Source organism: Limanda limanda, chromosome 3 (genome assembly GCF_963576545.1).
Source record: "Limanda limanda chromosome 3, fLimLim1.1, whole genome shotgun sequence".
In the NCBI taxonomy this organism is placed as follows: Eukaryota; Metazoa; Chordata; class Actinopteri; order Pleuronectiformes; family Pleuronectidae; genus Limanda; species Limanda limanda.
The window spans coordinates 11898720-11914082 of NC_083638.1; the positions used below are offsets into that span (position 1 = coordinate 11898720).

Sequence of the window (15363 nt, forward strand, 5' to 3'; positions counted from 1 at the left end):
TGTCCACCTCTCCAACCTTGATTATATATGTATCACAAGTTGCAGTGCACAGACAGACCTAGAGCGTTTTGCTGTCCCAGAGCTCAGACTATGAACCAATATCAGTGTGACACATGGGAACCTAAAATATAGACTATTAGTAAAGGAAAAATACAAACATTAAAATTTTTCCATCAAAGTGAAAAAGTGTCTTAGTGTCAAACTAGCGGAGCATAATCAACTTCTAGTTCCCACAGGTCGAAAGCTCCAGTATGTCATGTATCAGAATTGCCTTCGTGTTGGACTTTTAGATTTTGAATTTCAGATTGGCACCTCTTTTTGCACTGAATTTTTCATTTCCTGTTTTATTTTTGAAATGTCTTTCCTTGTGTGTCTCTTGCTTCACTTCTTATCTTTTTCCAGTTTCCCTCTCTTCTGTGCGCCTGTCCTCATGTGTCTCACCTGTGTGGTCTCCCCTGGGTTTCCCTTTGTGTTTGTCAGGTCCTCAGTTCAGTCCTGTTTCATTCATGTTCCTCCTCCATCACCTCCAAATCACCTCCAAAAGACTGTAAGTGTGGTTTATTCAATTCTCCTTTCATTCTACCTTGTTGTGTGTCTGGCAGTGTCTTCATGTAGGTCCTCACCTATGTCTACATGTTAAACCACTGGATCAGATTGGCTCTAGTAGAAATAAATGAGTTGTTTTTCAACCGAAGCTCTCTGTAAACCACACTCCATATGTTATAAATGCAAAGCCTATAACGGAGGAAAAGAGCCAGTGTGTATTAACAAATGTCGCCTATAAGAACCTAGTAGAACTACACACACACACATTATGGACTGCCCTTTAATTCTGGTTTCACTCTCATAACTGTGCAATATTAATGTCTGTCTAATACATTGGCTCATGTGCAATCCTTTCACTACACATTCTCACACTGCACATATTGTGTTCTTTTTTTGCACTGTGTATAATTATTTTTATTCCATTTAAATATCCATATTTTTTATATTTCCTTACACTTAAGTATTGCATGTTACTTATTATTACTTACCTACTCATTCCAACTCCGACACCAGTGAACATTCAGGGAACGGACATTGACATTGTGAGATCATATAAATACCTGGGTCTTCACCTAAACAATAAACTGGACTGGACTGATCACACACAGGCTATCTACAAGAAGGGACAGAGCAGACTCTATCTGCTGAGGAGTCTGAGGTCTTTTGGGGTGCAGGGAGCACTCCTGAAGACCTTCTTCGACTCGGTGGTGGCATCAGCCATCTTCTTTGGAGTGGTCTGCTGGGGCAGCAGCATCTCGACAGCAGACGGGAAGAGACTTAATAAACTCATCAGAAAGGCCAGCAGTGTGCTGGGGTGTCCACTGGATACGGTGGAGGTGGTAGGAGACAGGAGGATAGTTGCTAAGCTATCCTCCCTGATGGCCAACTCCTCCCACCCCATGCGGGACACCCTGGCAGCTCTAAACAGCTCCTTCAGCCACCGGCTGATTCACCCCCGGTGTGTGAGAGAGAGGTATCGCAGGTCCTTCCTTCCCGCTGCTGTCAGACTGTATAACCAGCTCTTACCCCATTAACACACAACACAATATTTGCAATTTAATTTATTTAATTATTTAATTTAATTATCTAATTATTTAATTGTATTGTTCAGTTGTTCTACTACTTACTATTTATTTGCTTATTTGACTGTTTACTTTTTCTTTTTGCTCATTGTTGTTTTTTGTTTCTTACTTTGTTGTTTTGCTCTTTCGTTTGTTCTTGTTGCACTGTGCCTGCGCTGCTGATGTAAAACCCTCAAATTTCCCCACTGTGGGACTAATAAAGGATTCTATCTATATATCTTATCTTTGTGTATATAGTGAGGAGTGAGTCAAACTCTTTCTGTTATACAACCTTGTGGTGAATGTGAAGGAGGCAGTTCCACGACAGTGATTTAGACCTGCGCGCACTATATACATAATGGGCCTTTTTAATTGGTAACTATTTATTGTAGATTCAACTTTCTGTCGTGATGCAGGGTAAAGTGATGGTGTCTTATGATATACTGCATAATGTTAAAATCGATAGAGACCCTCGACCACTGTAGAGTCTGACATTATGTTTCTACGATTAAAATCCTTATAATGGGGAAAATAAAGCCCAAGAGACACAGAGTTGTTAAAAGCAACTGCACCTTTGGTTCATGGTACACATGAAAAGGGCCATTTTTGGCAACTATTTTAATATAAATATTCTTTATAAATATTCTTTTATAATTTGAACATTTAAAAACTAAATTGTGTGTATATAGTAGCCTGAGTATGCAGCCTATGTACAACATGAGCAGGCTATGCGTCACCTCTCGGTTGCTTTTCTAACTGAGCTCCATTTGTCCCTGGCGGCTGTGTGTAATTGCTGTGTGATAAAGTGCTGCACAGTGTGTGAATGGAAAACCTGCACTGTGTCATCAAGACTAGAAAAGTGCTACATTAATATAGACCATTTACCATTTGGATAGGGGGCGCAGGATGTTTGTTATTGTAATTAGACGTCTCTTTAGTTATAATGATGCTCCTGTGACCAGAAACAACATTGTGGTATTTTGCCTGTAGGCAACCACCTACGTCACAGACATCAAAATGCAAACCTAAGTGTGCACTCTGAGATAATGTAGAGGCAGCTCTCCCCGACAAGGCGGTCAGCTGACAATAACCGCAGTCAGACGTGCCACCAGATTAGCTAATCGGTTGTGTCTGTCACTCTCACCTTGCTTCTCCACAGCCTTCCTTTCCTGTCGCCCTCCTGTCAAATGCTCAAATTTCAATTTGTTGGAGAAGTAATTTCATTTCATTACTTGATTTTATTCATAAAATCGATCTATCTATGTCTATTTTGAGACAGATGTCCATCAATTGTTTGGCATTTCAGTTTGGTAATAACTAATCTTCCACGACTCTTAAATAGGACCTGTAGAACTAATGACAGTAATAAAGTGACGGGGCTCCACATGCAGCGCTGGTAGGTTGAACTGCAGTGCAGCCTCTCTGCCTCCCTGCCACTGTGAAACAAAAGCTCAGTCACCCGATGAAGCTATTGGCTGGAAGGCTTCAGGTCCCTGCGCACTGGCGGTGGAGCACTCTCATAAACAGCACTCACACCGACTCAACTCCACACAACATATCAAACTGTGAGGGGCCATGTCGCAGTACACTCTGGGAGGTAAGGAAGCCTTAAATCTTCTAGTGCCTGTGTGTGTTTCTTACTTTTACTCCTTTTGTCTTCATCTGTAATCTCGTATTTTTCTTGTTTGGTTTAAAATTTATGCTTTTATTGTGGAGCCTGCACCTGCATTTTACTGCAGGGAAAGAAATCTGCTATTAGTACCTGGTAGAGATTTTATTAAGGAATCATAATGGTGCTAACTTGTCCTGTAAAAGTGGTAGGGGGCAGTTAGAGAAGCACATGCACTTTCAAGTGAAGCTTTCGCGGCTCACATGGAAGGTGTCCCCAGTCCTGTTTGCTTTAGATAACTTTGTATGAACAAGGACCAAGAGTTATGTCGACAAACAGAACAGATTATTTCAGCCCGAGGTTAGAATCGGCTCCGCACTGCAGTGTGTTCTCTCATGTTGTCATTACTGCGTGCATGATTAAAGTTTACCAGCAGCCGTGTGTACAGAAAACAGACACATCCCTCTGTGTTAAATGCTGAATTTGCTCCGCTCATGTTTCATCATTACCTCATTTGGCCTGCGATCATCAGAGTCCAGTGGCTGGTCAGTCTGACTCATATTTTAGAGTGATCCCCCTCCTCCTCCTCTAAAACCCACTGCAGCAGTCAGCCCATCTGTACTTTCATCTCTTAGAAAAGGCTGAGGCGCTGCCCTGCTCCTGCACACACTGTTTAAAGAGGCTGAGGTGGATCTGCACTGACAGTTATAACAGCAACACTTGCTTCGATAGTGATCTAATCATTTAAGGATGCACCTCCTGCAGTGTTGTGTGATTTTACTGTCTGATCAGCCTCTTGTGATGATGTGCAGATTCACATATGGCTTTTATTAACGTCACATCCTCAGTGTTTAGCTCAATACATCTGTTCCTATCAATAATGTGATGCACTCAAATGAATATAGTGTATAACTTAGGCTTATTAATGAGTAAAAACAATAGCATTCCTCCCCTTATCTTTATATGGATGTATACTTATTAAACCTCAAAACATTAGGTTTTCTCATTAAATTATTGTCGTTCTAATTGTTGGTTGTTTGCTTCACTAAGGTCACAGGCTGAAGCTCACAGCTCTCTGACCTTGTTTTCACCACTGTCCTCCGATGGGTGTGTGTGATGGATGAGTCATCTCAATACACCCTCAATGTCTGACATTAGATGAGGTCCATCAGGGTCCAGCAGCGACAGCTTCAGTTTCTGTACCTCCGTCATGATATCAGTCAGAAAAGTAATCAAATGACTGCAACCAGCGATATTCAAGATTTCATGTCAGTTACTTATTTAAAGCAGTATGTGGATATTGGAATAAAATGGTACGCAAGTGTATTGTTGGTGTGTAATAAAATGTTTATCCAACTTTTACTGATACAGAAAAAACAGAGATTAGACTACACACACACACACACACACACATACACACACACACACGTACACACACATGATTTGATTGCCGAGGAAATTGATACCAAGGCATTTCATATTCTCTGCTCCTGCTTCGGATCAAAACAGCGACTCTGACAATGTAATAAATAAAATTATGATTGTGACTCCGGGACATTTCCTCTTTAATCTCATCAAGGACATATAGTGTAGACACAACGAGATCATGTTTAGAGTCAGATGTCCTCAGATCTCTTGTAATGCCTTTTCTCTGCTCAGCTTGTGATGATCTGACCAACTTTATCTCTCTTTCCTTGTTTTCCTCCATCTCTATAGTCCACCTGCAGATTCTGCTGGCTGTGGGTCTGGCCGTGTTCTGCTACTGTCTGGTTCTCGGTTGCGTCTTTTGCTGTCGCAGGAGAAAGAGTGTTTCATCGGAGGACAAGGAGGCAGTTTTTCTGTCTCCTCATCCTGCTGAGAGGGTGACTGTAACATTGACTCCATCTCCGTGCACGCAGCCTGTTAAGCAGCAGTATGAGGAGCTGGATGGAGACGTGTTGGAGTTTCCGTCCTCTAAGAGCAGCTCTTCTCCCTCTAAGGATGACGTCACTGCCCTGCCCTTTGACCCCAGCCCCACCAGATCAACTGAGCTGGTGCAGTCTCGTGGATCTTCTTACACAATGCGGCGCCTCAGCTCCCCGGCTGTTCCCTGCTTACCCAGAAAACCTCAGAGTCACGGCAGAGCCTCACTGCCCACCCTCACTAAGCTGAGCCTGGTGTCCAAATCTTGTCGGGCTATGGGTCGGCGAAGCACAGTGAGCAGTGAGAGTTTTCTTTACAGCGAGAGCAGTGGACTGACTGCTGGAGCTGCCGCAGCCCCCACCCTGCAGGGGCTGCATTGTCTATCACAGTACGGCTCTAACTCTCTCTCCATCCCCACAAAGCCGGCTCTCCTCCTGAACTTCTCCCTGCACTTCTCCTCTGCCTGCGGCACCCTGGTCGTCAGCATCCTGGGGCTCTCAGGGGCCAGTCGGAGACGCAGTGGGGTGTTTGTTCGAGCCAGCCTCCCTCCCCTCTGCCCCTCCCCTCAGCAGACAGCCTCTAGGCGCCGCAGCCTCAGCCCAGACCCCCACAGTCAGAGCTTTGTGCTGCAGGTGGGCTCTGTGGAGGAGCTGCGCACCTGCACCCTGAGACTGGCCGTCTACAGCAGGGACTTCTCAGGCCTAAGAGAGGCTGCCCTGGGGGTGGTGGAGCTGCCCTGTGAGGAGATGGACTGGGCGCCTAACGTCACCACCACTCACACCAGGCAGCTCAGCCCGACTAAAAGCAAGCTGAAAAAGGTAAAATGGTGATTGTATTTAATGATTTGATGTGTTAAAAACTGCATTAAATAAGCAAACAATCAAAAGGTCAATGAAAAACAGTCCAAACACAGCAGATTTCAGTGTGAGGGTACTCTGACTCTTACCCAAACTCACCCCATCAGAAACTGGGCTGTCAAACCTGTGCAGTGTCTGCACAGTCAAGTGAAAGAGCCGACAGGCAGAATCCAAAACCCCACATAACTTGATGCCTTAACCAGATCTACACCAAACCCTTATTGATTAAATACGACTTGACCAAAGTTAATTGGCAACTTGTGATCAGAGTTTGAAATCATTACGGCGATGGCCAGACACAGTTCATTAGCATGGGTTGAAACTCAAAATGCAGATGCTTTACAGGAGTTTGATATTCATCCATTAGCTGCACAGCTTCATCCTCGAAGGTCCCATCTCTACACAGAAGCAGAGTGGAGGACCAACAGGTTTAAGCCTTCTTGTTGTGAGGCAACACTTCTGACCTCTGCTGCACCACCCAACTGGTTAGCTTAGCTTAGCATACAGACTGGAATCAGGGAAACATCCTGGTTCCGTTCAAAGGTATTGAACCTGCCTACCACCACATATGAGCCTCAGTAAATAATGTCATGTCTTACTTGTTTAATCCTATTTGTGTTTACACATGGAGTAACGTGCTGGAACATTAGTTGGCTCTGAACAGTATTTTCCTGAAGCCTGTTTTCTTATGTTAAACTAGATTGATTGCAATCAAAGTCAAACACAAACACAAAACAAAGAGCTAAGAAGTGGACATGTTGCGTCCTTGAGTTTTCCATGCGTCCCAGAATAAACTAAAGCCCTGTGGACTTTCTGTGTGTCTGAGTGGGGGGGGAGCATAGTACTTCTAGTACTATGCTTCCGGGTGACTGACCACTCTTCCTGTTCTTAATGTGGGTACTTTGTTATTTCTATGTTAAAAAATCTTTTTAACAAAGTTGACATTTTCAGTTGATTTAACAGATAGATAAACTACGCACGCAGGCCTATAAATAGCACATAATCCTGTTTTATCCATGAAGGAATGTAGCATCTAATCAGTTCTCCCATTAGCCACTTCTCCACGGATGTTTGTCATGGAGACACGGTTGTTAGTGGCTGCAGAGCAAACAAGCAGAGTGCAGCGAATTGGCAGCGTGCCCACGCCGTGCCCTCTGCGGCTCTGTTGAAACACTGCCAGAGGGCATTAATAACAGGCCTTTAATGGGAGGGGGTCCTGATGTTTCCCTAGACATTGGTCAGTCAGACAACGTTCATCTGTGCTTGGTGAGAGGGCCAGAATTATGTCTAGGACTTTACAGTAATGTGAAGATTTGTGTCCAGTGCACACATCTCCACCCCTATGTCCCCTACATTCCACACACACCAAGCATCCCCTTCCTCATCCTCAGTGAGAGTGTGTCACTGTGTGGATGTGGAGCAGGAGGTTTGCTGTGAACGAGCGCGGGTTGCTTAGCAAACCGAATAATTGTTTAAAGAGTGGGTGAGTGTACGGAGGCTGTGCAGTAGTGACTCCATCTTTTAATATATAGCCTCTTCCTGGATTCATAGGAAAACACCAGGTTTTTTAATCTGTGTAAATGGACCAGCTGGAGTATTGCTGTTTATTCATGTGTGTCACGTCTCATTTCAGTATTTCAGTATTCAGCATTTTATTATAAGCCAAAGATAATGTGAATAACATTTGGAATACATCAAAATATAAATTACTGTAAAATCTTGAATTCATCTAGACTGGTGATAGAATGATGAAAAAGGTGAATCAGTGTAGTCTTATGTTCCCTGGGTCTGGGAAGAACCCTTTCCATTTTCATTAACATCGTGAAATAGGTCACTAATAATTCATGGGTTTTGATAGGAAAAATTCAGGTGGAGTCTAATATTTAATGAGTGTGTGCAATTTGGTGCAGATACAAATAAAATTCTGGATTGAGTGAATTTAAAAGTGGTTGTGTAAGGAGGCCTTGACATATAGGAATGTTACGTTTGTATTTGAGTTTATAACATAGGTTTCAGTCACCATCACTATTTCTCTAAGCAGTGTGCAGTAACCTTGAAGTTATTATATCTGTGACTGAAAGGTTTGGATCTGGAGAAAGTCTGAAAGGAACATTTGAATGGATGCATTATACCAATGTATGCTAAGCTGCTGCAGTGCCTGATAGACGGGGACTGTGGGCATAAGAAAAGAGCAGCGGTATATTGAGTAGTTCGTATAAATCAGTGTTAATGTTCAGTCAGCGATTCCTAAATACATGAAGGTTAAATGAAGTAAAACCCCAGGGAGAACTTTGTCAGCATTATCATTTTTTCCCCTGTGGAGACTACTGGATGACTCATAATCAGTCTGCTGGGTTCAGTTATGTAACCCAAGATATCTAGAGGGAACAGGGTTACCAGATAATAACAGCAGAACATGCTTCTACAGTCCAATTACAAATAAGTTTCACTTCCAGCTGTGTCGTGCCTGAGGATACGCTCACAGTATTAGACAGTTTCTTCCATTTTTATATATTCACATTTGATACAAGAAGATCTGGTTTAAAAGTAAGATACCATGCTATAGTCTCAAATCTTTTAGCCCTATAGGGATGCATTGCAGTTCTGTGTCGGGTTTGGAAATACGTGACTTTTTTAATTTTCGGCAATATCATATCAAATCACCGTATCTGCTGCCTCCACAAAACACTGGTGTACATAATGTGTAGAGAAGATACAGCATGGTTGGAATGTCTTAATGTGTAACTTCTCCTCAAAGGAGGTCAAATGGTTGTAGTTTCTTAAATATTAGCAATGTTAAATGTATGCACCAATTCTGAGCTGTCCTTGCAAAAAGAAGTATAACAATCTCCCCATTTTACAGAGGCCACATACCATTACTCTTCATGTGGCACTACTATTTTTTTTGAAAAATATATCTAAACCTTGACTCATCTCACCAAACCAATGATGTGTCTTCTCTGTCTGTCTCCAAGACAGTTGGTGTATTCTCACAGAGATATTATGTACCTTCCTCCAGTTGTTATCTGGTTTCCTAATTCAACCTTTGTTTCTACAAATACTCAGAGGTGGGAAGTATCACTACTGGGATATGTATTGTTCTGATAACTTTATTTTTACTCGTACATTTTAATATTTTATGTAATTATCATCCTTACCTATTCAAATCATTACTGTTGCTTTAATGCATTTTTTATAATTTGAATCATTGAGCGCTGCCTTCCCAACATTAAGACAGATTTTAAACTAAGTAAACAAAAACACAACATGTATGTTTGTCGATCAGCAAAAGACATATTAGGACAAAACAGACGAGAAAGGGAGAATCAACCGCTGCAGAGAGACGTAGCACATATATGTGACAAATTATCTTTAATAAGTGAGCTTCCTCTCACTTTACTGCAATCCTTGTTTAGCGAGGCCCCCAGAAATAAGACACTGCATACAAAATAGACCTCAACAATAAAATGTTTCATTGCAATTGGGAAGCTGCATCCATTAGCAGCCTGTACGTGAGCAGTACCAGTTCAAAACTTAGGCAACTTCAAACTTTCCTGAAAACAAATCTCTATCTGTAGCTCCCAAGTAGTTCACACGAGGCCAGAGGTCTTTGTTAGAAAACGGGGTTTTATTTCCAGGTCGAACCAACCCGTGAGAACTGGGTTTAGAGAGAAAAATAAATGAAAATAAATACAAATTCACAATATGCAAATGTCCGTTTTTACAGCAGCACAACAGGTGTTACATTACACCAAAAAACACTTCACACACACCTCACATACAGCCCGCAGCTCAATATTAACTTGCACATTTACAAACTTAACTTACATAAACATATTCACAACTTTACATAGTATGCAAATCACTATCACGCACAACCATGCAATTGAAAGCAACACAATAAAATCGTTCACATTCTTCTTAGATATAAATAAATGATAAACATACCTCGTCCACTGCTTACTACTTGAGGGAATCTTATCTTATTGCTTGTCCTTTATAGTTTTTTCTTCTTCTTCTTATGTGCTTTTACTTTTAACTTTAATTTATAGCTTATTGATTGTGCTGCTTCTTTCGCGCTGTTTGGCTAGGTACGTCGCTTAAAGGTGTGGTGTAGGAAACATATGACGGCGGCAATTAGTTCCGCCCCAGTGCCATTATAACCAGTAGGAACCAAAAACGGGAGGTTAACCAACTAAACAAACTGCCAATGTGCGGCAGTTACACTATCTGAAGCTTTAAGGTTTGTTTAGAGATGTGTGTGTGTGTGTGTGTGTGTGTGTGTGTGTGTGTGTGTGTGTGTGTGTGTGTGTGTGTGTGTGTGTGTGTGTGTGTGTGTGTGTGTGTGTGTGTGTGTACAGAATAGCATCTCCTCCTTTAAAAGGCAGTGTAAGTGTGAGTGATGGTCTCTGAGGCGAAGAGCAAGTGACAGACAGTCAGTGAAGCGGAACTCACTTGTTGGGTGAAATCGCCTTCACACTCTCAGCAAGTCGCCGGCGGGCCGACACTCACAGACTGTGACTCACCGGACGCCAAGCAATGCAAGCTAATGAGAACTGACATCAAATCAGAAATTACTATTTCTGTCTATATAGATATGATATAATAAATGTCTATTATGTATGACGGGTGGTCACGTCAGAGACAAAACATACTTACCCTGATGATGACAAATCAGCTGTAAGGGATTGAAATTGTGATGCAGATTAAATCCTGCAGGATTATTTGTGATTAAAAATAGATGATATTGTGGAAAAATCCTTAAAATGAGAATACTCTACAGAAGTGTAGAAACATGTTGACGAGCACATAGAGCACTTTACGGACATTACTTGCTCTACTCTCTTGTTATTTTTCCCACTGGATGAAGGGAAGATCTGCTCGGTGAAAGAAGACTTCCCCCTCTCTCGCTTAATCTCTCACATTTTCTTTATTTTTCTGTCATTTGTTTGTCTCCTTCCCACCTTCAGAGTGCGAGTTCTCTAGAGGCGTTGGGCCACAGGAAGAGCTCGGTGAGTGTGCCTCGGGCTTTGGGCCAACTGTTCATCCTGCTGCAGTACCAGACGCTGGCCCAGCGCATCAAGGTGATGGTCCGGAAGGCTGAGAATCTGGCCAAGCTCACACGGATCCCAGGAGCTCCAGGTGAGCAACTCATACGTAACACAACAGGCTCTTATATGATTCAACGTGCTGCACCATTACTCAGATTAAAAAGTCACATTAGACCTAAACGGTTCCTCCTCTGTGGTCAGTGTATGGATACGTTTAAGCGGCTAAAATTACTTGGATATGGTTATGGAAAGAGTGTGGTCATGGTTGAGAAAGAACCAATGTTGACTATTGGAAGCAGATGGGCTGTGAACACCAGGCTGATGTGTGAAAGTTGGACCTTTCTCCTAGTGAAGAAAAACACTAACACCCACTAACATCTGGCTTTTGTCTGCAATGGGATGAATACAATCAGCATTCACTCTGGGGTCAAATGACTCTGAGAGTGTCTCCATTTTCAATGCATTTGTGACGTCAAACATGATAAACGGAGGGAGAAAAAACAGAGATGCAAACTCCTCTACTGACAATGGGAAAGGAGTCAATCGCCTTATTAAGTGCATTTACCCGTGTTTTAGTATAAAAGTGGTAGAACACAACTTTAGCCAAACCCATCCCTCAGAGCTGCTCCCTCTGTGGTTTTCTGGTGAGACAACATCAAATGATTATGCTTTTTTTCTGAGAAACAAAATTATTCTTCCAATAAACTAAAGAGTGTGCTTCTCTGAGATAGAAGTGTCATTATTCACACTACCACAAGAGGTCACATTATAATTCATCGAGCAGTTACAAGTTCTTTAACTTCACTTTTTGGGTAAAGTTATATTATATAAGTATGTAAGCATTAGTATATTTAAAATTAGTAAGCTGGTACTTCAAGTTGCACTGCACATAAACACTGGTAAACAGCTTGTGTGTATTCTCCTGTGTATCTCCAGCATCAGTCACTCCGACAGGATCCGTGATTGGTTTGTAGTGTAATTAGATTAGGAACTGATCGGCCCATTGTCATTTCCCCTCCTGTCCGCATCACATCTCACTGCATCTAATTTAAGGCTCAGCTGTGATGATCCTGCTGAAGAGAGGAGGGAACACGAGCTCCTGTAAAAACAAAACAACTGTGATTTTGTTTCACACTCCTGACCTGACAGTTTGAGGCTATGTGGTCTGTTGTGTGTTCCTGGTGAATTTCAATGGTTCTTAAAACTTGTGTAAACGAGTGCTGTCTGCAGAGGCAGGATTCTTATCTGACAGAGACACATTGTTTTTTTCATTTCTGCAAATCCAATTAACATGCAAGAATGGAATTACACGGGAAATTATATTTTGCAAGTGATAATCCTGATTTACAACAGTGATAGTGGAGAGGTTTTCAGAGATTTATGAGGGTTTAAATCAACATGGGTAGACCATTTATTTCCTAAAAAGAAAAACAATTATATAAATAGATAAAATCATGGCTGAAGATGTGATTGTTTTCCACAGACCACTACGTTGTCATCAACCTGCGTCAGGATGGGAAAGTTATTGCTAGCAAGGAGACCAAAGGAGTCAGTGGACCAAGCCCTGTGTGGAACGCTCCGTTTCTGTTTGACCTGCCCCCTGGTGACATCACTCAGTTGCCATTGATCCTTGAATTCATCATCATGCAGGTACCACGGTCTACATCCTTTTCATACAGAAAACAGACTCTGTGTTAATATGATGCAAATGAATATCTCCTTATTTGTGTTATTTTGAGTGCAATTCTCTCTGTGTATCTACAGGGCCGCCTCTACACTAAGAGCAGCATTTTGGGTTGTGTGCTGATTGGCAGCGATGCTTCAGAGGCGGGACAGGGACACTGGAAGGAGATGTGCAGTCGGGGGCAAATAGAAACGGCTCGCTGGCACGCCATCCAATCAGATATGCTATAGGGCCGATGAACTGACTGCTTCTCTGTTGCCTCATGAGTTTCCCGCGGGTGGAGTTATTGCACACAGGAAACAGGCTGTATATAAAGACGGACGACATGGCATCTCCCCAAAAGTGAAGCCAAAGCGTCTATCGCCACCTGGTGATGGACTGCAGTATAAGTCCTCCATATTAAATGATGGGACATGGATCAAACTAAAATGTCGATATTTTTTTCTGAAAGATGATTTCTATAATTTTAGTTCTTATTAAACTGCTTAATGTTAAAATGTTTTGTTTTTTTCCAGTAAGTTTGGCTTTAATTTGATCTTTGATGCTATAAAAGTGGGCTGAAACGTCATGAATTACAGCTGACACTATCGTGGGTGGAAGTGGAGACATGTCGTTCATCTTTATTTCCAGTCTATTGTAGTATTAACATGTAACTTGGATCTAATTGCACCCCCCCGGTTTTCAAGGTTCTTATTTTAGTCAGTTTGTTAGCTATGATGTGTATTTTTTTTTGGTTTAACTTTGGTTTAATGTTATTTATAAAAATATGACGTGTATTACCATAATTAGTGTTTTCAGGGGGTAACCATATCCAGATGGTCCATGTGTATCTATAGGTCTGTAGAGGAAGAAGCACTGACCACTAGAAGGTGCGAGGAGGGATCAGCAGCAGTTTTCTCCATATCAACAGTAATCTGCATCCCTGCATTGCCTTTGTGATGATTTCCACTGTGACTTCTTAAAACTGTAGTCTATAAAGTATACTATTCTGGATGTACTGGATGCAGTCTGTTCTAATGTTGTAGTCATGTTTATATTATGTCCAGAGGCAACACAAATGTTAGTGTGCAATATAAGATGAGTTTGTTGAGTTACAGTGCATTTATGTTGCCACTCTGCCTGTGGTTTGATGTGGTGTATTAATGTGCCAGTATTTGTCCGCCTCTCCTTTCTAGTATCTTGCATTCTCATTCCATGCAGAATCAATGTTTTATTTTGTGCCACGACAAAAGGGATATAAATGGGTCAAAACTGTTTTTTCCTCATATTCAGTCAATTGATGCCAAACCAACACACATAGACACATCACTGAGAAAAGAAATATTACTTTTTTTTATTCTTTTTTAGACCTGAAACAAATATAGAGTTTCCTTCAGAGCACTACATTGATGTATGTCTGGTATCCTAAAGCATTAAAAGGATATCCCACACTAAAGATTTGGAAAATATATTCATTATTCATTCTTGATTATTATGTGACACCCTTTAAAGCATAACCAGAAGAGAAGTTTGGGTTTAAAAATATCATGTTTTAACATTTATTTGGCAGGTGTCACGTATTTTTTAATGCTAACACTTAACATTCTTTTTGTTTCTAGAAATAAATTGCTGTGTTTCTATGTATTGACTATTGAACATGTTGATGCCTGCCTGTGGCATGTATTGTCTCAACTGTACATGAATGTCCTTGCTTATGAGAGAGAATCATTTCAGAGAATTTGAAATAAATAGTTATATTATTAAAAGATATTTTGTCGAGTGTGTGAGACAATTTATATTTTATAAGAGATATTTACTAACTAGGGATCTTTTTAGTTATTTTGATTTATTTTGAGTAACAGTACATAAGGTATAGGTGTAGACGAAGGATGGCTGAATTCCATTTAGCTTTTCCATTAAGTTTAAGGGTCTAGTTACTGTGAATGCTGTCTTGCTGTCACGTCGTCATGACCTGTCGTCATGGGAGACTTACTGCATATGAAACACAGCCATAACATATAAAATACATGTTTAGTAGGAAAATGATGACTCCAAATTTCAAGGCCTGATTCATATACTGGCTTTGAGTTTCAACATGTATGTAATTAACGTGCTTATTCTATTTTCTTTCTGAAAAAGGTCTTTTACAGGGCTATATAATTTAACAAAATGTATATCTGATAAAGTTATTTGGTTCATGTGGTCATTTTATGCATTATAAATCTCTGGAATCGTCCTAAACCCTGCTAACAGCTATATAGCTCCATTTAGTTTAATGATGTTGGTTCAACTGTTCCAACTTGACATCACAGCTTGTTGTGTTTACCACAGTAACCGAAACCACAGCGAGGTCAATGAAGAGCAAATTATATGGTATTTGTGTTCCCAGAATTCTCTGAAGTGAAATAGTGGAAAAACAGCCTCTAAATAGAAATATCTGGCCTGGGCCAATGTACAATAAGTTAGTAGTTAGTAAAAATGGCACGATAATGTGTCAGTGTAGCAGTGGGCCTGTTAAAAGTACGGTCTAGCTATAGCTTCTCTGAAGACTAATGCCCTGTCCCAAATCCTCTCCCGTGGCCCAACCCTGTGTTATGAAGTGACCCTCACTGGGATTGTCCCCTAAGACCAGAGCCACAAGGGAGAGGGCTAGAAAGTCTTCACGGGACAACTG

At 41.3% G+C, this 15363-nt stretch overlaps 1 protein-coding gene across 1 annotated transcript; it reads left to right on the forward strand.

The window, feature by feature from the left end:
- The first annotated feature begins 3138 nt into the window (after positions 1-3138).
- On the forward strand, positions 3139-14417 carry LOC132998915 (synaptotagmin-5). Its single transcript, XM_061068663.1, has 5 exons — positions 3139-3204; positions 4933-5936; positions 10946-11117; positions 12510-12676; positions 12791-14417. Exons 1-5 carry the CDS (start codon positions 3183-3185, stop codon positions 12938-12940), a joined length of 1515 nt encoding a protein of 504 aa, XP_060924646.1. The 5' UTR covers positions 3139-3182; the 3' UTR covers positions 12941-14417.
- The last annotated feature ends 946 nt before the right edge of the window (positions 14418-15363 follow it).

What these genes read in the sequence shown, in the direction of transcription:
- LOC132998915 (XM_061068663.1), top strand. Translation starts at nt 3,183, where the DNA reads ATGTCGCAGTACACTCTGGGAG. An exon ending in GTCGCAGTACACTCTGGGAG is followed by an intron (nt 3,205 to 4,932) that starts GTAAGGAAGCCT and finishes CCATCTCTATAG; the next exon opens with TCCACCTGCAGATTCTGCTG. An exon ending in TTGAATTCATCATCATGCAG is followed by an intron (nt 12,677 to 12,790) that starts GTACCACGGTCT and finishes GTGTATCTACAG; the next exon opens with GGCCGCCTCTACACTAAGAG.